The sequence below is a fragment of the Musa acuminata genome, chromosome BXJ3-1 (genome assembly GCF_036884655.1).
Source record: "Musa acuminata AAA Group cultivar baxijiao chromosome BXJ3-1, Cavendish_Baxijiao_AAA, whole genome shotgun sequence".
In the NCBI taxonomy this organism is placed as follows: Eukaryota; Viridiplantae; Streptophyta; class Magnoliopsida; order Zingiberales; family Musaceae; genus Musa; species Musa acuminata.
The window spans coordinates 401,814-424,812 of record NC_088349.1 but is presented as its reverse complement, the minus strand read 5'-3'; the positions used below and the strand labels follow the sequence as shown (position 1 = coordinate 424,812).

At 37.9% G+C, this 22,999-nt stretch overlaps 1 protein-coding gene across 4 annotated transcripts; it reads right to left on the bottom strand.

The window, feature by feature from the left end:
• Nucleotides 1-81: 81 nt before the first annotated feature.
• On the bottom strand, nt 82-22,617 carry LOC103979973 (K(+) efflux antiporter 2, chloroplastic). 4 transcript variants are annotated; one of them, XR_010493320.1, is made up of 23 exons: nt 22,223-22,617; nt 20,423-22,051; nt 17,686-17,851; nt 17,397-17,487; nt 15,995-16,131; nt 15,826-15,885; nt 15,618-15,737; nt 15,442-15,510; nt 14,935-15,000; nt 13,296-13,385; nt 12,122-12,226; nt 11,922-12,050; nt 5,313-5,522; nt 4,884-5,033; nt 3,979-4,032; nt 3,796-3,854; nt 1,535-1,601; nt 1,276-1,452; nt 1,070-1,126; nt 876-950; nt 615-749; nt 469-526; nt 82-385 (listed from the first exon to the last, which is right to left on the bottom strand). XR_010493320.1 is itself a non-coding variant. In XM_065137543.1 (22 exons), the coding sequence occupies exons 2-21, from the start codon at nt 22,012-22,014 to the stop codon at nt 630-632; spliced, it is 3,594 nt and encodes a 1,197-aa protein (XP_064993615.1). In that variant the 5' UTR covers nt 22,015-22,051; nt 22,223-22,617; the 3' UTR covers nt 82-385; nt 615-629. The 4 variants fall into 4 exon arrangements, 1 of the variants encoding a protein (XP_064993615.1); XR_010493318.1 differs by having other exon boundaries at nt 469-749; XR_010493319.1 differs by having other exon boundaries at nt 469-749; nt 22,305-22,617.
• Nucleotides 22,618-22,999: the final 382 nt, after the last annotated feature.

Sequence of the window (22,999 nt, the reverse complement as noted above, 5' to 3'; positions counted from 1 at the left end):
CCGTTTCTATTTTGACCTGAGTTCAGGTTGGTTTTGTGACCATCCTTCTCTCAGACTCGATCGATCGATCACGCAGGAGAATAAGAATCATAAGTCATACGCATCGAACGTTCAGGCCGGTTCAATTACATCGACCAGCTACCTGATGATCATCAACATGCACGTATGACCCATTTCCCAGTCTCGAACAATAGGGACAAAGCCAACCCATACGAATTAGGCGCTCACTGATGCTAAACTCAGAAGAGCAAGATAGGAGTTACCTGTAACATTACCTCTTACTGCAAGCCATAGCGCATCCGGAGTCTTTGCTCCAACTTTGGACGCCAGTGGCTAGTGAGCTTAGGTGAAGAAACAAACTTGCGAGGCTGAGGATTTCTGCATCCTGCAAGGTTATTTTGGAAGTATGAAATTTTAAGGCTAGGATTTTTCTCCAATATACCATCCTGAAACAGGAATTCAACTTACTTGAAGCAAAATTTTGATGTCATATAACCTATGAATGAAGTATTATATCTTTTGGGTTCTGCAAGTTTTTTTTTTTTTTTTTCTATACAAATTAGATTTTCAAAATAAATCGCCAACTGTACAGCTAAACAAAATTTTATTATCACCTAATCTGTGCGAAATTATATTGCCAATGTTCCTTCAATAATTTCATTCTCATCAGAATCTGAACTCTGGGGCTTTGGCTTCGACGTAACCCGTGAAAATCCGTATCCGAGGGAGCTTCCACTTGTTTGACATAACTGCAAGTACAGAAAGCTCATCGCGTGAAGGTCAGGGAACTTGATGCAGCATAAGAAATTAGAGGTTAGCACAAAAAAATAAATCAATTCAGCAAGTATAACATGAACAATTTGTGATAATTTTACCTCCGTGAGCTCTGAGAGATGACGATTTCTGAATTCATTAATTGTTGCAGCAATTTCTGACATAGGCAACTTGGCCTGAAGGGGAACATAATTCTCACAGATTCAATGAACAAAATCAAGCCAATGTTATCTATGACCAAGTACTAAATATTCAGAATCATGTAAGTTCAATCACACATTGATATTCAGTTTACCTGTGCAAGAACAGCTGATGCTAACTGGAGACTTGGTTCCAAAGTTTCAGGGACAACCTTGACAATATTCAATAGAAAATCTAATTAGAATGTCAAAATGATCTTTTCATGATGATAAAGTAATGTCCATATAACTGAAGAAAACATGTTGACACTTTTTTCTCTCTTCCTATGCTTTGAAATGGATAAGGGATAGCATAACCTACCGCGGATGCACCTGCCTTCTCCAAATTAATGCCATGATCAACATCATGGGCCCGAACAAATGTCTTAACATTTGGAAAGTATTTGCTCAGTGCCCATACTGCTCTATAATTTGCACCAGGAGTATCTAAAGCTATTGCAGCAGCACAAGCTCTGTCAGCACCAACTTTATGAAGAACCTGAAAATTAAGATTCCTGAATCTATGCCACAGATTATTCTATATTATAAGTGAAGATAAGCAAAATTAAAGCTTTTCTAACCTCTCGGCTCCCTGCATCTCCAAAATACACAGGAAGGTCAAGCGCACGTCCAACCGCTACCCGGTCACTGATAATATGGCATGAAAGATAATCAACTTAACAAACAAAAAATAATTGGAAACAGGTCAGAGATTTAAGTCAAAGAAAAGTAGATCTTTTCTGATGAGACCATTTAAAGTTCAAAGTATTGTAAAAATGTTCTATCAATTTTGCCATCTCAACTAATATGACTAAGAAATTCAACTGTCACAACGTTCAAATGTACATGTCAACAGTGATTGAAAGAGGCGCTCGGGCGCTCGCCTAGGCGCTCGTGCGAGGCGAGGCGAGGCCCGAGCGCCTCGCTAATGTCCCAGGCGGCGCGCTTCAAACAGGCACCGCTTGGGCGCTCGCCCGAGCCCAGGCGCTGGGCGCTTCGGGCGAGCGCCTAGGTAAACCAAGTGACCGAACCAGGATTTTAGGTTTGGTTCCGTCCTGGTTCGGTTGTTAGTTGGTTTAATCGAACCAACTAAACCGATATAACCCTTACCCAATCCTAACCCGCTGCCGCTCCCGATCTCGCTGCTCGTTGCTCCTGCTCGCGCCTCCCGCTGCTCGCGACTCCCGCGAGCCCTCCCACTGCTCGCGCCTCCCGCGAGCCCTCCCGCGAGCCTTCCCTCTGCTCGTGACTCCCTGCTCGCACCTCCCGCGAGCCTTCCCTCTGCTCGCGACTAGAATTTTTATTTAAAATAGCATATTTTTATTTAAAATTTTAAATAATTATATTTATTAATTATATTATATACTTTTATATTTTAGCGCCTCGCTTCGCTCGGGCGAGCGCCTAGCGCCTTGGGCGTTTTTGGACCTTGAAGCCTTTTGACGCCTAGCGCTTTTTAAATCACTGCATGTCAAAGATTTTAATTTAATTTACTCTCCAAACAACCCAAAGGATCTTCACCATTCCTTTCTATCTGAGGATAGTTTTAATCCTGTTGTCCTATGCCATATATGGCTGTTGCATAACAGTGATATGCAATAACCGCATAATCAGATGCTTTGTTTATATCCAAAATAGTTAGCAACTGATAAGATTCTTTTCAGCTACTAATAGTCATTATGATGAAATTTATAATATACTATTCAGTAGACAAATTATGACAAAATGACATGCTTATCCCTTGACAACTGTCAAGTAACAATTTCTCAGAAAGTAAGAACTTGGAGTCTGCCCCACAAAAATTGGTGAATCAACAATAATGTCCCTCACAAGGGACAATTATGAAAGACCCAAGTCTTTCAGAAATATCCCTGAAGAGGGACATTGATGTTACTCCCATCTTTTGAGGGGCCATGCACCAAGTGTAAATTTTTTAAAGAGACATCCACCATTTCCAACTTCTGCAGAGACACAAATGAAAATCCTCTGATACATATAATCAGATTTATTTTAGTGTGCCAAAAATTATGCTTTGTTGGGTATAAAATTGCTCCTATATCCTTGGACAATTTAGTTGGTAGTGGTAAGGCTTAGCCATGCCAGTATCATACAACTAAAAATTCTGATGCTTCTATATTAGGTAAAATAATGCAGATGAATGAAGATTACATTTCAAGAAGTGCTTTGCTAAAATATTTCAAAGTTTTCTATTTACTCATGTATATACTACTAGTAGTGATCATTTCTGTGCAGGAAACACTCGAAAGCACATAGGTCAGTAGCTGGCAAAGTTGTGACCATATAAACACTAAATCAAGATATGCAATTTCGCCTGGTTCGGTATGGCATGACCAGTATTTTCCGGTCCGATCGCCAACCGGCAAACAGACCAACCCAATTTCGAGTGGTTCAAGTGTAACACAGGATTACAGATCGGTAAGCCCTATAAACCGGGCAGTGAGGGTTGTGAATTAAAAATTTTAATTCAGGCTCGGTTCAAGTTCAGGCCTGGCAATGGACCTGGATCGGAGAGTAAGCTCAGCCAGATTTTTTATTTTAAAATTTAAAATTAAAAATTAAAACCCCAACTTATCGAGACGTGTATTCTTCCCCATGTCTGCCTATACCGTGCTGATCCAACCCAGGACCAGTACAGGGGTTCGGTCTGAGATTACATTCCATGCACTTAATTATACAGAAATGTAAGAGCATGCCTATCTACTTCATGCCTGAGTTCATCATGCAATTTTTTTTATGTAAATACATTTGTACTTTAAAGAGCTCATATCATTAATATAAAAGTATAACATAAGCCATATAAGAGAATACAAAAGAACCTTACCTTCTGACGTCAAGGGCAACAAATGGAATTAACCTCTCGGAAAGAAGTTGGGCTATAATCTAAAACAGAGAGACCGAAAAGTTGTTACATTTTGAAATGAACATAATACTGTGGGAACATCATATATTGGTCTGGTTCGAGATAAGCAAATTAATGTGTCAAAGAGGAGGGTAGCAGAAGTACCTGACCAACACGTCCAAAGCCACATATGATTATATGGTCTTGCAGATCATCAGTCTATACAAGAAAAGATGATAACGAAGATTAAACTTCTGGCTAGCTATAAGTACATAGTAACAATCGTGGGATAATACAAAAAATAAAATATTTATGAACCATTTATACGTGTAATTTACTTCCAAGCCTCAAGTAAAATATAAAAAGAATTGGGAGCCAATCCGTGGCTAATAGTAAGACACTAAGCTGGAATTTCAAAACATGCAGTATTCCCATAACAAACCAAATATCAGTTAGCATCCACAATTCTACTTTTCTTTTTTTGCACAATTCTACTAATATTAGTCATCACAAAAAGTGTTTCGCTTGCAGAACACCTGGTTTACAGAAAATTTGAAATTGGCAATTTTCTTGCTAATCAGTTGTATTACCTAATTAAGGACATGAAAGTCATATTCCAAAACAACACTTTAATAATTGTTAAATAAATATTGTATATGGAGTTCTTTATGTTCAAAGGTATGTGGACGTTGAAGTATGGCAGGTCAGACCATTGTTGCAGAAACCTTCTACCAGTATATCAAAGAGCTTCACAGGTGTCCAAGTGCCAGACAAATATCCAACTCAGGGGCATATCTAAGATAAAGATACACGAAAGTTGATGCAGAATCCAGGCTAACAATTGGTTGAAAATATAATGTAGTGACGTGTATAAACATACAACACGAAACAGATTATCACAATTTTGCAGAATCCTGCAACTTTTACCCAGAAATCCTTAAGTAATGAAATGTGTGTGCAAATATATTTAAAAAGCACTGAATATCCTTGCTGACCAGATTCAAAAAAATGAAAGAAACTTGTACCATAAGATCCTATTGTATTTGAAATGAAATGTCCAATTATTTTACCTCACTTTCTACTGGCAATAGACTTCTGACGTCATGCTGCTCAAATCTAGAAGCAAGCAACTGACCTCCAGCAGCTAACCATGGTGTAAGAGCCATTGAAATACCAACAACCAGAAACAACAATGATGAAAGCCGAGAAGATAGGATACCCTATATACAAAAAATAGAATAAATAAGTTTCATCTGCCAATCAAAACTATCTAGCCATTTCTATAACAGGAAAAGGAAAAAATAATCTATAACAGGATAACCCTTAATTTTCCCCTGATGGCATAACTATGTTACTGATGGAGCCAATGCATAATGACATGTATAAGCATGCTGCAACCTAAACAAACACCAATTAATATATTGTATGGTCGTGACATATTTGGAGAAAATAAATAGTATAAAAGAGCTCTTAAAAAACACCAAATTCAGAAAGATCACCTGATTTACAGCTTCTCCAAAAGCAACAAATGCAAATTCTCCACCAGGAGCTAGGAGAAGACCAACTCTTATTGCTGCTATAGGCGAAATGCCAAATAGTCTACCCACTAAGGCAACCAGCACAGTTTTTCCAACAATTAAGAGACTCAGTGTCCCCATAATAGCTGGAAAATTTCCAAGCATCAGTTTTGGATCAATGGACATACCAACCTGAAAAAAATACACACATGAAGTTTATGAACAAGTTTGTCAATGAACACATAGAAAATTATACACATTACATTGTATATTCAGGCCATGGTATACAGTCCAATAACTGGCATAGTTTTCTCAATATAACCAAAGTTCAGAAACTTCTTATACTAAGGCTAAAGCTGACATGATACTAAATGAGAAATGCTATCTACCATGGCTCATCGCATGTCCTAGGGAAAGCTTCATACAGGACATGCAGAGAGAGAGAGAGTGGCCCAGCAGACACACACTCCATTGTGCATAGGATCACAGTATGTAGCATTAGGTGTGTGCCAATGAACCAGTCAATTGAGAATGTAACTCAAATCATTGCATTTGTTTTGTATTGGTTTAATTTTTCTATAATGACTGGCCTAGTATAGTTTGAAAAAGACAAAAGTAGAACAACTTTCAATTTGGTTTGGTTTGGTCTGTGGTCTAAGAAACATCCATACCAAACCAAACTAGAAATGATATAACCATACATAATACACGGTGCTTGGGAGGGTATCCTATTTGCATCAACCACCTACACAACCCAGATCTTAATTAAAGGTAATCCACAGTGGTCATTTGGTGGTTGTCTGGTGAAGGGCTGGCTTGTGCAGCTGCTCTCTCCTTTCTAGCTGATGTTTCTGATTGCACTGCCCATGGCCATCATATGCAATTTTCCCATATATTAGCAGACTGGGAGGCAAAATTTGGGTCTTCTTTTTTGGAGTGTTGTACCCGGTTAATTACCCAGCAAATGCCTAGGATTTAGCTAAAAATGATATGCATGATGAATGTTTCTGTTACTTTTGGAACAAATCTTATGGTGGTCTCGAACCCTATTTACCACATAAAAAAAAGATCCTACAAGTTATATATAATAATCAATATACATAGAACATATTTGTTAGAATTTTATAGTTAATGTAAGTGTTATGAATGTAACATTCACATAAACTATAATCACGTATAGCATAATATACAAACATTATACAATCTTGATACCAGACCAAATCAACTAATTTTGGTTGGGTTTTTCCTTGCGGTTCCATACACTATATATGTCTGATTCCATTCTAAATTTCCACAAAAAATTAACTGAACCAAACCATGTGAACCCTTATGTAGCATTGTTCAAATAGGCATTTAATGACCAGCTAAAGAGTTCTTCACCTGCATTAGTTAAGCAGATCGGTGGTTTCTTTTCCACTCTTTCATATTTTCTATATTTACTACTCAACAAGGATTCAATAATAGCATATCCTTTTATTGCTTCACTCTTTCTTTATAATTTACTTGTATGCAAATATGTAATGGATGTACAAAAAGGATATATAAAAGCATAAAGTAACTTCATAGCAAGGATTGACTTACCGAATCGTACCGCCCGATACGGGCGGTATGTACCGGTCCGATAGGTGACCGGTACGCGGACCGCCCGCTACCGGGCGGTACGCCCAAAAAACCTAATATCGGGCGGTAACGGTCGATTTCGACCGGTACCACTCGGTAACGGTCGAAATCGACCGTTACCACACTGTAGCAGTGCTACAGTACTCCAACGGTCAAATTGACCGTTGGAGCCCTTTCTCCTCCTATTTAAACCAATCTTCTCTCCCCTATTTCATTATACTCTCTTAAACTCTCTCTCAAACTTTTCTTTTCTCTCCTAAACTCTATAAAATAACGATTTGTGAATTCAATTGAGGCTAATTTGGGAAGATTAAGAGGAAGAACTTTCTAATCAAGAGGTATGTATTCGTTTTCTTTAATTAGAGAGTAATTAAGATATTTAAGATTATGGTTAGTGTTTTTCATGCATAGTAAATATTGAATAATATTTATCATAGTAAAATAAGTTTAATTAAATTTTATTAAAATTATTTAATGCTGCGATTAGTTATTTTAATGATGATTAAATCAAAATTTATTTGATTTTATATCAATTTAATGTCTTTAATACCTATTAAGGTATTTGTCATGTTTATAGTGGTGAAAGAGAAGTAATTAGTGAAAAATTAACTATATTAATCGTATAATTAGTGTAGATAAATGATAATTATCATAATTTGAATCATATTAGATTAAAATTACATATTTAATGTTTCTTTTATGTATTTAACATATATATGATGGTAAAATAAGTTTAATTATAATTTATTAAAGTTATTTAATACTGTAATTAGTCATTTTAACGATGATTTAATCGAAATTTATTTGATTTTATGTGAATCTAATATCTTTAATATCTATTAGGGTGTTTGCCATGTTTATAATGTTAAAAGAGAAGTAATTAGTGAAAAATTAATTATGTTAATCACGTAATTAGTGTATCTAATGATGTTAATACTTATTTTATGCATGTAACATATTTATGATAATAAAATATAATTAGTTATGTTTTAATAAAATTACTTAATGTTGTGATTAGTGATTTATGATCGATATTTGGTCAATTTAATATGTTTATACTTTATAGTTTATTTGATTTAAATTTGATAGGATCATGGCACCAAAGAAACAGCCACATGATGATGCATGGGTTCATGCCCGAAAGCTAGATGGAAACCGTCATCATTGGCAATGTATTTATTGTGACTACATTGGCAAAGGTGGAGGAATAACTCGAGTGAAAATGCATTTGGCTGGTGGGTATCCTGATGTTGCAAAATGCAAGAAAGTTCCAACGGAGATCCGTAAATTATTTCAAAGCAAGCTTAAACAAACAAAGGAAGATACATTAAAAAAGAAGACAAGAGTTGAGGAAGAATATTATAGGGCTACACAGGAACCGGTTTATGATCAGTATGAGGGTTGCGGCGATGAAGTCGACCCGGATCTCACAGTTGGGATTCGTGCATCATTGGAGCATCAGTATACGGTCGATGAAGCAATGAGGCATCGACGACCTGACTCACAATTTGAGCATGGCACTGGTAGTCGAATCCAGAGGTCAACCAGCATGAGGCAACCAACTGCTCCTTCTCAGCTAGGCCGAACTAGTAGCATGAGATATGGTGGACTCCGTGGTTTTATGAGAGGTCTTGGCAGGAGGTCCGCACCAGATATTGTTGATATTGATCCACAAGCCTATCCCCCACAAACAGCGAAACAGACATGGATTGACGATGCATACACAAAAGAAAAAAAAACAGGATATTGGGAAGGCAATCTCAAAATGGTTTAACTTTCATAGGATTCCAGCCAACACAGCCAAAGGTCCATATTATCAGAGCATGATCTCCTCTATTCAAAAGTCTGGCACGGGGATCCAACCTCCAACACCAAAGGAGATTCACGGCGTGTACTTAGATGAGGAGGTGGCAGAAATAAAGGATTGGATCAAATCCTTCAAGAGGCAATGGGAAGAATATGGGGTGACATTGATGTGTGACAGTTGGACAGGACCAACAAGAATGAGTATCATCAACTTTCTTGTTTATTGCAATAGAAGAGTGGTGTTTCATAAGTCCGTTAATGCTTCTGAAAAGATCCAAGATGCAAACTACATTGAGAGCTTGATGGACACTATGGTAGAGGAGATTGGACCACAGTATGTTGTACAAATAATAACCGACAATGGAGCGAATTTCAAAAAGGCCGGTTTGCAATTGATGGAAAAAAGAAAAACTTTGTTTTGGACTCCATGTGCAGCTCATTGCATAGATCTAATGTTGAAGGATATTGGTGAGTTGGATGCGGTCAAAAAATGTGTAGCTCGAGCACAATCAATTACAAAATTTATATATAATCATCATTGGGTCCACGCATTAATGCAAAAGTATGTAAATGGTGAGGTACTTCGACCTGGAATTACTCGGTTTGCTACCAATTTTATTGCATTAAAGTCATTACAGCAAAAAAGGCAAGGCTTGAAGGCAATGGCTAGCTCACAAGAGTGGTCTGAATCCAGATATTCAAAATTGAGTGATGGAAAGAAGATAGAAAAGACCATTCTTTCCTCTAGATTTTGGGATACTATAGCAGAAATCATAAAAGGTGTGGAACCACTTTATATTGTCCTCCGTAAGGTCGATATGGACAAGCGTCCACAAATGCCGTATCTTAAATATATGTTGATTTCAGCAAGAGAGGAGGTCAGGAAAGCATTCAAAGATGATTTTAAGGCCGACCAATATGTACGAATCATTGATCGTCGGACCGATGTTCATATGGATCAAGATATCCATAATGCAGGTAAATTCATATTCAGAATAATTTAATTTATTATTATTTAGATAATAAAAAATCATACTAACAAAATTATGTTTTGCAACGTATTATCTAAACTCAGCAATTCAATATCGATATGCTCTCGGAACGCAAAATAATTTCCTAACGACACTACGAAATGTTATATATCGGCTCTTGCCAAACACTACCGAGGCAACCAATGCTCTTATGGAGGGTCGATTATTTCGAGAAACAATTGGTTCATTCTCCGACGTTGTAGCTGTATCGTGCCGTTACACTATGGATCCTGGTGAGGAAAAGTTATACATATTGATTATCAATTATATTTAATGTTGATTATTTGTTATGCTAATAAAATCTTATTTATATCTTTTTGCAGTCGAGTGGTGGCTACAATTTGGAGGCGATGCACCACATTTAAGGAAGGTTGCCGTTCGTATACTTTCACAGACAACAACATCTAGTGGTTGCGAACGTAATTGGTCAACGTTTACATTGATTCATACGAAGGTCCGCAACAGACTCTCCTACAGACGGTTAGAGAAACTAGTATATGTCCATTATAACATGCGGCTAAAATTGCGATGTGCTGAGTTGGATAAGGAGCCAGAGGAACCAGATATTGATCCCATTGACCTCCAATTCTACAACGAAGATTCAGAGCCAATGTTAGATTGGGTTGAAGCAGTAGAGAACCAAGAGGATCCTCTACTTGATGAGGCGGGAGATCCTCAGCGTCCTTCGCGTTTTATCACCGAGGCAATAGAAGAAGAAGAAGAAACACAACCCCAATAGGTGGAAAATCCCCCTCGATTACAACATGGTATGAGTCAAACTGCTCGAGGAACTACCGATACCCAACGGTCACACTCGTCCGCCCAACGTGCAAAGGCAAAGGGGAAGGCAGTAGCATCAGTTGCATCGTTGGAAAGAATCGAGTCGGGCGACGAGACACCTTCACAATCACATTCTCTTTCTCGCTCGGTCCAGAGACATGACAGCAACACGGACAGCAGTGCCTCGACAGATGATGGCGGTGATGCCGGGCAATCGTTGGCCTCGTCTACACAACTTGAGGGTGGTGAATGGACTGAGGAGCAATATTTTACACATGCCACTCAAGATTCAGATCATGGAACTCGACAAGGTACTGGTCAAGTTTATGCGCGGAAGGGGAAGGGGAAGGGGAAGGCAGTGGATAAATATGAACAAATGCGACAGAGCATACATGATATAGACACAGAAAGAGACTCATCGTATTCACAGCAATCGTATTATGGAGAATCATATGGGCAACAACAGTATGGTGATAGTTGGTCATCCTTCTCTGAGCAACAGCATGATACAGAACAACATCAATACATGCCTCAAGAGCTGCCTCGGACAAATATGATTCATGACAATCAATCTACGATCAGCACCACATTGATGCATCAATGGCATACGGTGTATCAATACACTATGTCATGGGATCAATTTCATGATTGGGTCCAACAAACGTATCATATTGATATGTATCGGATCGAGGACCCTGATCCACCACCCATGGAGGCCCGTCGTTCGTTTTGGTGGTAGAATTAACAATCAGGTATATCTAGATATATGATTACTTAATTTATTTGAATTTTAGAGTTTATATTGTAACAAAATAGTCTAACAATTCAACTAATTTTTCTGTAGATATTTCAATCTATAACGAGCTGAAATACGAACCTCGAATAAGACTACCTCAAAGCCCGAAAAAGATATGTGATGCTATTCTTACCTAATTTACATTGATTTTGCCAAACTTATACTATTACTATATTTATTTGTAACTTGAAAACCCTATCCTAACTTTTTTTTTAATTTTCAGGTATTTTCGGAGGGTTAAATCGGTGAAATCGGGTGTACCGCTCGGTACACCTCGGTATACCGGTCGGTACACCCGTACCGTACCGTACCGAGCGTGGGTCGAAACGCCGGTACGATACGGTACGACGAACCTTGCTTCATAGCATAATGGCAATGTGGATTTAGCCCAGCATCATTGTTGTCTAAACAATCAACATGAAAGGATGCTTTGAAAAGCAAACATAAAATACTGACGGATAGAAAAATGGGTCGTGCATTGACTCTCAACCTGATTCACTTGCTTTATGTAACAAAATCATGAAGAAATGGGACACAGGATTCGGATTGAGTACATACTGTCATGAAAAAGAGGCCCAACAGAAGGCCACGATAAGGAGCAATATCTGATTCAACTTGCAAGGAAAATTCTGTCTCTGCTAGGAGAAGACCAGCCAAAAAAGCTCCCAAAGCCATAGAGAGTCCAGCCTGTTATAGGAAGTTCCACTAATGATCATTTGAGAGAACAGCAGGGAATCATAATAAATAGTTGCACATACCCTTGCTGTAAGAAGACTTGTTCCCAATATAACAAGGAGTGTATTTGCAGAAAATATCTCAGCATTTTGGTTTTCTGCAATTTGCTTATAAATTGGCCGAAGAAACTGCCAGGTCATAATAGCCAAAGACAATTAATATTGAGAAACATGATGAACTCGAAAAAGAAAATTCTACAAGATGTATGAACAGAAAATTGTGTTGAAACATCAAATTTTAACCAAAAACACTCATTTAAGCACACTCTGTCATGCAAACTGACCATTAAAACATGTCTTACTCAAACAATACGAAACTTATATCCAAAATAAAATTATTCCAAGTGTCAATAGTAAAGGAAACTTCTCGTAATCAAGAGAAACTTTCAGCATATCAGGATAGCGGTAGTGAGAAAGTGAAATTAAACATAAAGAATTATGAAGGATATTACAACGTTAAATCAATCAGGAGTTAGTGCGAAATTAAAAAAACAAAACAAAACAAAGAAATCCATATGGAATAAGATAATACAAACAAGAATAACAAAGTTCAGCCAAAAAAAAAAAAACTGACAAAAATAAGCAAGATGGAAAAGTTAACTTGCTTGGCTTAGCAAACATGTCACTCAAAATTAAACAGTATATAGGGGGTGTTATGTTTAACACTGCCAATGTGAGTCCCAAGCCCGGATGAAAAAGGTAGAGGGTTGCATTAGGTCATTGACAACCAGCGTAACATTATATCAGTCTCATGAACATTGATCATATCTGATTTCAATATAAAGAAAGTTAGGTCATCACCCGAAAGTGACAAGCCACCTACACCACCTAGGTGTCCCGAATTGGTCTTTTGCAGATCTTAATTACGGCAAAAGATTCATGTAGCAAATCCCAAATAGTTAGGACTAGTTTTATTGTTGTTGTTGTAGTTGTATAAGGGGTATTATGTTTGTTGGTCCCTTGTTATATTACACTAAAATGGTTTAAAATACCAGTTGAACTGGTAACAAGTACTGGAAAGGTGAATATAGTTTCATATCATACACCATTCTTTTCAACAATACTATGCAGGACATGTCGATAAATCATTAGCTATACCTGTATCATACTGGTCCAACAGGTTATTGCAACTAATATCAAACCAGTATTTAAAAAAATGATAATAATGAAATATTTGTTCAATAAAAGTCCAACTTACCAAGCGTCCTCCAGCAATTATGGCAGCGATAGCAACTATTGCTTTTACAGCAGCCAATCCAAGAGCCTCTGCTATTGCTTGAAATCCCACCTGAGGGAAGACAAGACAGTCAACAAACAATAATTTTCTTAGCTTATTTTATGAGCTTGCACTTGAAGGAGATCTTGATCAAGAAGATGGTAAAATCATATAAATTACGTAGTCATCAACCCCTACCAAAAGGATAGATATGATGATAACCTACACTTAACCAAGCAAAAATAAAAAATAAAAAAGACAGAAAGATCATAACTAAAGAACTCACAGTCGATGATAACTTGCAAAAAAGTTCTTAGAAAAGTGCATCTGAAGTAGTCAATCAGATTATCAGAGTGCACCAAAGTGCAAAACCACCAACAGGGATACTGAAAAGTAATTGTCTTAGCAAATGAGGCAGCTCAATTAGTCTGGCATCAAAAGATGATGACAGGTAACATTCGCGGTCTTGGTATACAAGGGAATGTGGATCTACTACTAGCAACTTGATTCTTCTTATATGATTCTTGTATTCTATCAAGGTCGATTGGTTCATTAATATTTACTCTCAAGTTTTTATGCAGACAACTTGATGAATTGTGATCTGGCATCCGATGATTACTAGTTAGGGCTTCCAAAACTAAAGATTATTTGGTTTCTTGAACCATAAACCTATATGATAAGAATCAAAGACATTCATTTATCAACTTCATGGTGCTATTTAGAATGCTACTCTTAATTTGAACATTTTAGAGCACCATATATCCCTCTATCATGATGCAAATTCTGTAAAGGAAGAAAAAAAACTTCAGAGTAACTGAAGTTAAAAAAGGTGGCTCAGATCAGAAGGCTCCTGCAAATACCAGAGTTTGGGAGAGTAAATAGACACAACCTTGTAACTGCAAGCAGAAGGCTATTATGTAGCTTCAACCTTGATAGACAACCTTACCATGGTGACATAGCTCTCTCTCTCTCTCTCTCTCTCTCTCTCTCTCTCTCTCTCTCTGTGTGACTAAAGTACAATGTGTTACATCACTTTATTTAAAAAAAATATATTAATGAGATGGACAAATATTATGAAAGGCTGAATGCTACATCGGTAAGGTTGCATTAAGGCTAAGCACGGACCTTGGTATAACAGTAAGGTTGCTCCTTTGCGACCTAGGAGATGGAAACATTCTCTTTAAATATTTAAAGTAAGACTGCGTACATTGACCCTCCCCAGATACCGCATTGGCAGCCTTATGCACTGGACACGCCCCTTTTTGCTGAAGGCTACATCACAACCCATTTAAGGCACCATAACTAGACCTCAAAGAGTAGACAACAAGATATCAACTCAAGCTCCATAAGGATACCAGCCATTCTACCTCAGATCTTAGGAAAACTGATCCCTAAATGCATCAAATTTTGGGGAGAAAAATATCAGTTAACATATGATTTATCCTGTAGCTAACAAGTCAAAATCTAGTTTTTCTATCAAAGATAGCTATTAATGCTATAGCTTATAAAGATGGTCATACAGTTAAAACCTATATTAGGGTCACACTTTAATAAGATTTTATGAACAAGCTGCTATAAAAACTAATAAAGCATTGTTAAAAATGAGTAAATAGAAGGTTACCCCTCCTTTGGATGAATTTGGCGAAATGAGAGGTATCAGTATCAGCAGAACCACCACTGCTAAGTCCTGTGATAGATTAAGGTAAGGCATCAATTACTAGATCAAACAAAAAATTATTAACAGGAACAGAATAAAAAATATATAGCAGCAAATACCACGATATGATATTCAACTCCTTTAAGCTGATAGAAAAATACAAGGCAAATTACAAGCAGGAAAAAAATGTTCCCTTAGAATAGAGGATTCTTTTGCCAATATAGGCTTTAAACTGATGGAAAAATACAAGACTAATTACAAGCAGGGCAAAAATGTTCCCTTAGGATAGAGGAATTCTTTTGTCAATATAGGTACCACACAGCAGCTGGGAAGATACATATAAGAAAAGACAGCCTGATATCTGATTTAACTTGCAGGCAGACAAATCTGGTTTCAAGTTCAGGATATTGTAAATTCATATTGCAAGCACCAAGCAGAAATGAAACTTCTACCTAGAAAAGATAGAGATACCTGAAAGAGTAACACAGAAAAAGTAGCACGTCCATGGCGTGATGTGCTCTCCCCTCGTTCTTGCAGCACCTAAAAACGTGCAAGTTGATAACAAAAATGAAGTGATACACAAAATATACACATGAAAATGGACATCCAGAGTTGGAAAGTAATGAGTAGTTGCAAAACAAATATACCTGCAAGACAACTGCTGTAGATGATAGAGCCAGACCATTACCGATAACAATTGCTGCTGGGCCCAGTTGCCCAGAGACAAAATGCGCTATCAAGCCAACTACTATTGCAGTGACCAAAACCTGTGAATTGTCAACAAAGCAACAACCTACTATAAACAGTTTTGCACAGGATCACAATTACAGAAGAATTACAGCACAATGGAATCACCTGAGCAGATCCTAAGCCAAAGACATATTTCTTCATTGAGCTTAGCCTTTCAACAGAAAGCTGCAATTGTGTGTCATAAACTCAGTTGTCTCATCAAACAAGTTCAACAAATGATCAACTATTAGTACATCAGCAACCGATAAAAAAAAAAATAACTTCAACACACTACCTCAAGCCCAATATTGAATAGCAAAAACACAACTCCAAATTCAGCAATGGCCTTTGTCCCGTGAACATGCCGAATAATAGACAGCCCATATGGACCAATCAAGATACCAGCAGTAAGATATCCTAGTACAGGACTACCTAGAAGATACAACAGAGAATAAATGAAGCTATTCAGATAAATTCTTTGAATAAACACAGGTTATCTCATAAGACAACTGTAGGAATTCACCTATTTGACAAGGCAGAAGGCACTGTGACCAGAAAGAAGAATATTACATGCAAATTTTGACATGTAATTGTCTCCATTTTTCACACTAAATCAATTTTCTATGATAATTTTTTCAGGAAAACTGTGTCCATTATTTTCATGACAATAATTCTATTTCTCCTTTTTGGACCACCCATGAATTTTAGTCCCCTTGCAGACTATAGATAATCAATGTTGCAAAAGAATCACGTAAATATGTTCCATATAAGAATCACCTTTGGCATATTTATATACTGAATGCAGCTGTTCCTTATAATCTTTATCAATATTTACCACATAAATTTGGTCTCCAAAACTGTCATTTTTTCCAGCCTAGAGTTGCAGCATATCTTAAGGTCACATAGAAAGCATAATGGGTTTCAGATTTCACTTTGAGACTCGAACAGAACATAGACAAATATTTTGGTATTGCATTGTTTTTTATATAAAAATGATGAAAAAAAATAGTTATCAGATCTTCCATCAATGCTGAAAGCATTTCCTTGTATTAATTAACTTGTATGCATAATTAATTGTATCCATGTTTTTGTATATGTTCCACTAACCACCATCACATCATCATCCATGAAATGACCAACTTCGTCTAGCTTCATTTGCATATATGTTTCAACCTATGAAATGTGAAAACTACAGAGTAATATATGACCTCAAAAAAAAATCCCAATTAATTGTCAAGAACTTTATGCTTTGCATAATCATAGTTATAACTTGCTACTGTGAACAAGATTCTAATTACTCTATGTTGGATTCATCAATTCTTTCTGACTATAATTATCTCCTTAGCCAATATTTATCTTCATAAACCATTCTAAAAAGCCGTAGCCAATGGACATCTCTAGTTTTATTATGTTCCTCTCTTAAGTAGGTGATCTTGGCATACTTCACTGCATCATTTTGCTTTTATCACAATCTATTAATCCTAGTCTTTTTCCTACAAAACTAGAAGCCCATTTTAGCACTTCAATAAAACAGATTATATTTGCTTTCTCCTTGACGAACAAAATTTAACAGGGTGTTCTTGTGGTGAAATATGAAAATCAACCAATAAAAAGGGTTGATTCTGTAGAAAAAGAAACAATTAAACAAATTGACTTTTGCATATAAACAAACAGTAAAACTCCAAGCAATTGCTTACCTCCAGGTATTTTCTGGAATATTGGTACAAAGATAACGCTAGCTAGCAGTAACCACAGCATGTCAAACAGGGAGGCCTCTTCTTCATTTATCTGTCAGAACAAGAGCAAGAAATTATGTTAGTAGAGAAATGGAAGGTTAAAGGAGTATTAACAAAATTAATGGGAAGTACCTCTATATCAAAAATACTAGAGAACATTTTTATTTGAAAGTCCATGATATACTTTAATAAGCACTAAAATATTGTGTCACAAATTATAATGGATGAAAATCTGCAATTAAATTAATACCTCTTGCTGAGGTAAGAGTTCAATAAGTTTCTTTAATCTTTTAGGGATCTTCCTTATTGCTCGAACCACAGGCTTGGCAGATGAGGCCACTTCTTCAATACTGATTACATCTGGCTGATGAAGCAATTGTGAGGTCCTTTCTACCCGATTACTTAAGAAGTAAGCCCTGGCACATCAATTAATACATATTGAATTCCAAAGCATTGTTCATTGGCATGACAGCTTAAAATAAAATAGTTAGACAGGAGAATCATGAAAATCAATAGCAATTAGGATGAGAAACCAACTGTATTTATACTTTATATGCCCTTTCTGGGTACAGGAGAATCATGAAAGAAAATTTAAGAAATTTAAGAATTACTAATAAAGCCATTTTGTATATCTTCTGTCATATCAAGTATTTGTTGCTAGTTGTTCTAGGGGTGTCATCATTCAAGTCAACCATGCATTTGTTCTACAAAATGTAATATTTCACCAAGAAATGATGGCAAATATACAAACACTAGTTGGTAATCTTACTATATAAGCAATTAAAAATGGACCTACAAATTTTACCATAGACAATATTTCCTTTGTTAGATGCCTGCAGGAAATACAAATAGGCCATAAGTGTAATTGATCTACCAGTAAACAAGGACCAAAAATTTAGCACCATAAAGTACGCATAGCAATTGCTACACGATAGATAGCAAAGATGTGAAAGTCTATTTGGCAAGGTCTGGTGGACATGAAGCTTTGAAGAATCACGATACCTATATTTCCAGAAACTGAGAGAAATTGACATACCAAAGAACAACAGGCTTGGATGTGTAACTCATGAGATGCAAGCAAGTTAAACAAATGCATGTGGTAGCATTAAAAAGACTGGAGCCACAAGTTGAGTTAGAGATTTCCCAACCTGATCATTTTCTAAGGCCAACCAAGAGCAAGTCAAAGAAAACTGCTCATGGCCAAAAGGTGTGGCGATATGGAAAATTTCTCATATCAAACGGGTCCAAACTTAAGAGAAAAAGTAAAAACTAGAGCACCAATATAAAGAACCTCTTCAATAAAGTAAAAAGAATAAGATCACCGGTAGGATGTGAACATCATAGAGTAAGGGTTGGCGCAAACTTCATCCACATTATTTTTAAATTTGCTTGTAATAATCAAGTATATCTCCTTGTACATTTTCTTGTAAGAGGATAGAAAAGGAAATATGGAATCCAAAAAAGCTACAAATTTGATTGTAATGATCATGAATATTTTCTATAGCTAAAGAGCAAACACCACCAAAAGGACAGGAAATAAAAGGGACAAGGATACCTTTAGAGTACTCCCTTTTGGGGCACAAAAAAGAAAGAACTAAACATAATGCTGGTAAAACCGTGGAGCGGATAAACTAATAAATAAGTATCCCAATGAACATAAAAGACAAAATTATCAGGGAATGATCCAGGTTTTGCTCCCAAAGCATTTAAAAGATATCAAACCACAGACATCATCTACTAAAATGGTTCAAAGGGTTAAAGAGAAAGAGAATTGTGTCACTGATGCCCAGATAATCCAAAGAAAACACTAACAAGGCAGAACCCTATAACCCCTAAGCACGAAAAAATGAAACTCTTAAAATAAAAGAACACCAGAGCAAAAGGTAGATGTATCAAGGGCTAACATGTTACACAACCACCTTATAAAGAAAGGGAGTCATTAGTGCGCAACCGACATATTGCAACAGACAAAAAATGGTTTTGGAGTCAGTGAGTTGATGAAATTTATGATTTCTATATGTAAGATTTGAATTAAGTTAACACAAAAGAGAAGCAAAGGTACATTTAATCAAATCAGAAGTTAACCACAGATGGATTTGTCCTTGATAAATGGATAATGAGAAAAAAAAAAAACATTGTGTTGAGAACATATTTTAGTCCTAATATAACAATACATTAAATCAAGCAACACAGAAATCACCTCGAATACTAACAGTACTACTAAAAAGATTTAAGAGGGTCAGGTTCCAACGACAGAAGAAAGCCATGAAATATCAAATATAGAGTTAACACACTAGTTCTATCAAATATCAGAATTGCTTATATTTCAAATGAAAAATATATATATAAAAGTATGATCCAGGAGAAAGTGGTTATGCCTAGTCGATCACCCAAAACAGTGTCTGTTGTTAAAGTCATATGAGCACATCATAAGGTAACAAGTATACCATCTACTTTTAGGAGAACATTTCTTAGGACACGCACACCAACTCCTTTGCAGGAAAGAGGGGCTCATGCATATCTTTATATTTAATGTAGATACAGTGTAAATCAAGAAGAAAGGCTGAGCTACTAGAATGTTTCGGATTCTTAAGACTTTCAAAAGCAATTTCAACTCCGTTTTTGGATAAATTCTCTTCATCAACTTCATTAGCATAATCACATAGCACAAGTATCAAATTATCAGTCTTTAGTCACATGAATCTGTAGATACATTACACCATGATTCACAGAGATAAAAAAAAAAAAAAATAGTTGACGAAAGTTAATAATAGCAATACTTCAAAAATATTGCCCTTTTTATGTTCCTTGGTTCATCCAAACAACGTCCCTCTAGACCAGGGTGCTTTGAATTGCAGAGAGTACAATCCACGACAGTTAAGAGCTAAACAGAATGTAATAATTATTTGGAACTACCCGACACGGAAACATTGATAAACCATGAAGGATTTGAGTAGCAGAAGTTAATGCATTACCATAAAACTCACCCCATTCCAAGAAACATAATTCCGATAACCAGCTTGGGTGCTTGCTTCTTCGCAAAATTAACAAGGCCATGGAAGACAGAGGCAAGTGTAAACTCTTCATCTTCTACATCAAAAGAGAAAAACGATGCAGAAAAGAACCTTGATGACTTTTTCAACGAAGCCTTGGGTGCATTAACAGTTGAAGAACTATCCCTAGTGAAGTCCTTTTGTTGTTCCTGCTTCTTTGCCTTTGACTTTTCGAACTCTATATCAGCTTCTTTGGTAAAATCCAAGGTCAACTTTCCATTCTCTTGATCACTCAGTTCATCAAATGTTTCCACCTCTTCAATGCTTCGAACAGCCACATCACCAGCCAAAAGTTTATCACCAACCAACACTTCATCTCTTTCGGTAGTAGCGTCACTGACAGTACCTCGCGTAACCTCCTCAACAACATTTGCTTCCTCCTTAACCACCTGGTCCTGAGAAGGTTGTGCTTGCTGCTCGACAGCATCAGCAGAAGAGACAGCTTTCTCAGCTCTCTGTAGTGCCAGCTCCGCATCATTAACACGTTGGGTAGCCTCCAGCTCAAAAGCCACTGCCTGTTCAGCGAGAAGCATAATGTTTGCCACATCCTCCTCAGCTTTTAATGAATCCAGCTGAGCTTTCTCAGCAATCTGGCGCAACCTCTCTACTTCTTTTTGCAGTTCCTCCTTCCTCATCTGAATGCGTCTCAAACCTTCTGCACAGCTTTCCAAGCTTTCCTTGCAGCCACTGATCTCTTCTCGAGCAGATACAAGTGCTTGTTCCTCATCATTCTCCATTGAAGGTTCTGTCAATGTTGTTTGTTCCTTTTTGGAATCAATAGCTTCTGCTGCCACTTGCATCCTGGCCTCAGCCATTGAGAGGGCCATGGTGGCCTTCTGGACTGCTTCTTTGGCAATGTCCTCTTCGTTAATGATCTCCTGAATGGAAGAAACAGCAGAGTTAACATCTTCCCAGGCACGTTCCGCTTCATCTTTTAAGGCAATCGCTGTTTCTGATATATTCTGTGCCTTCTCTTCAAACATGGTACTGTTAAGCCGAGCAACCTGCAATTCCTTGCTAGACTTCTGTAGCAATTCCCTCAACTCATCCACTTGATAGGCTTCCTTTTCCTCCGCCTCTGGACCACTCAGCTTTACATCAGAGCCAGCCCCTACTTCCGAGTCTTCGATGGAAGGCATCTGCTCATCCACTAAGTTGCTTTCAGTGGCATCAAAATTCTGATTGCTGGCACCAACATATGCCAAAGAATCATTCGATTGACAGTTTAAGAGCATGGATCCCTTCAGAAGCTTCCGAGGGTTCAAGAAATTGCCTTCGAAAGGTCTCCTCCATCGCCCGGAAAAACTAAACGGCTCACTATAATCTCTCCCGAGCACTGAACCCAATGAAACACGACCATTACCAAGTCCACGCACTCCCCCGCCCAAGGAATAAGACTTGAAGCAGACCTTAGTTTCACGAAGTACGCTGCGACTTTGCCCTCTGTACGTAAACCTCAAATAACTGGAGCCATTGCCGTAATCGAACGCGGTCGTCGGCCGAAAACCACAAGTTAAATCCATCATCCACTTCCGGTGCAGACAAATCTAACACTTCCCCCACCTGCGGAAAACAAGCAGACCAGCATCATAATGAATAAATCACCAAGCACCAAGCACTCAACAAATATAAGAAAGCTCCCAATGACGGATCAAGATGAACATTAAACCCTAGAAAACCGGAGGAAAAGAAAATTCCAATAACGGATCAAGATGAACATTAAACCCTACGGACCAGCGGAAAGGGGCGTCCGAGGAGCTCAAAATCGAGCTCTAATGAGGGCGCCGAGGGCAAAGGGGAAGCGGAGGAGTCGTACGGGCAGATCGAATGCCGGAGCTCAGTCGGAAAGAGATCAGATGATCAGTGGCGGAGAAGACGATGCAATCGGTGGCGGGAGCTCCTCTTTTCACCCCCCGCCCATCCCGTGGCAGCGATAGGGAGAGGAGAAGCAGAGAGCAGGGGCGGAGTCACGGAGAAGCGTTGAAATGGAACGGCGGGCGAGGAGGCAGTATGCGATTGGTCCACAGGTTCGGGGACGCAGCGTTACCCTCCCCTTGCACGAATCACTCGCGGCGGCCGTCTTTTGATGCTTCGGTTGGGTTGAATATTCCTTTGAAGCGGCGAAGAGCCGCAATCCGAACGCTCGATGTGCATATTCGTCATCTATTCGGATTCGGATCCCATATCGGATCTGGTTCGGGTAATTGAAATCCGGCCCTTTAAGATAAATTAGCAGGATCGTGGTTCTCGTAGTGTCTAAAGTCGTGCGGTCAATTCATGCACTCGTGGCATGTGGAAAGCCCCCGTCGAAGCGAGAAGACCGATCCACTGGTATAACCAGCAAAACGTGGGACTAAAGCCCACTGGATTCCACGCTTCTCGGCTCCATATAAGCACTACAGCACTGTCTCCTTCCTCGTCGCCATGGATGTGTACATCTCGGAAGAGTATATCATGAACAGGAGGAGGGCTAAAATGGCTGCAGCAGCATCTGAGGCCATGAAGCGGTCG

Excerpts from the sequence above, each read along its gene's own strand:
- LOC103979973 (XM_065137543.1), bottom strand. The coding sequence starts at position 22,014 with ATGATGGATTTAACTTGTGGTTTTCGGCCGACGACCGCGTTCGATTAC. Across the intron at positions 16,132-17,396 it reads ATTCCAGAAAATACCTGGAG|GTAGTCCTGTACTAGGATAT; the intron begins GTAAGCAATTGC and ends TGTATCTTCTAG. Across the intron at positions 1,453-1,534 it reads GAGATGCAGGGAGCCGAGAG|GTTCTTCATAAAGTTGGTGC; the intron begins GTTAGAAAAGCT and ends CTTAATTTTCAG.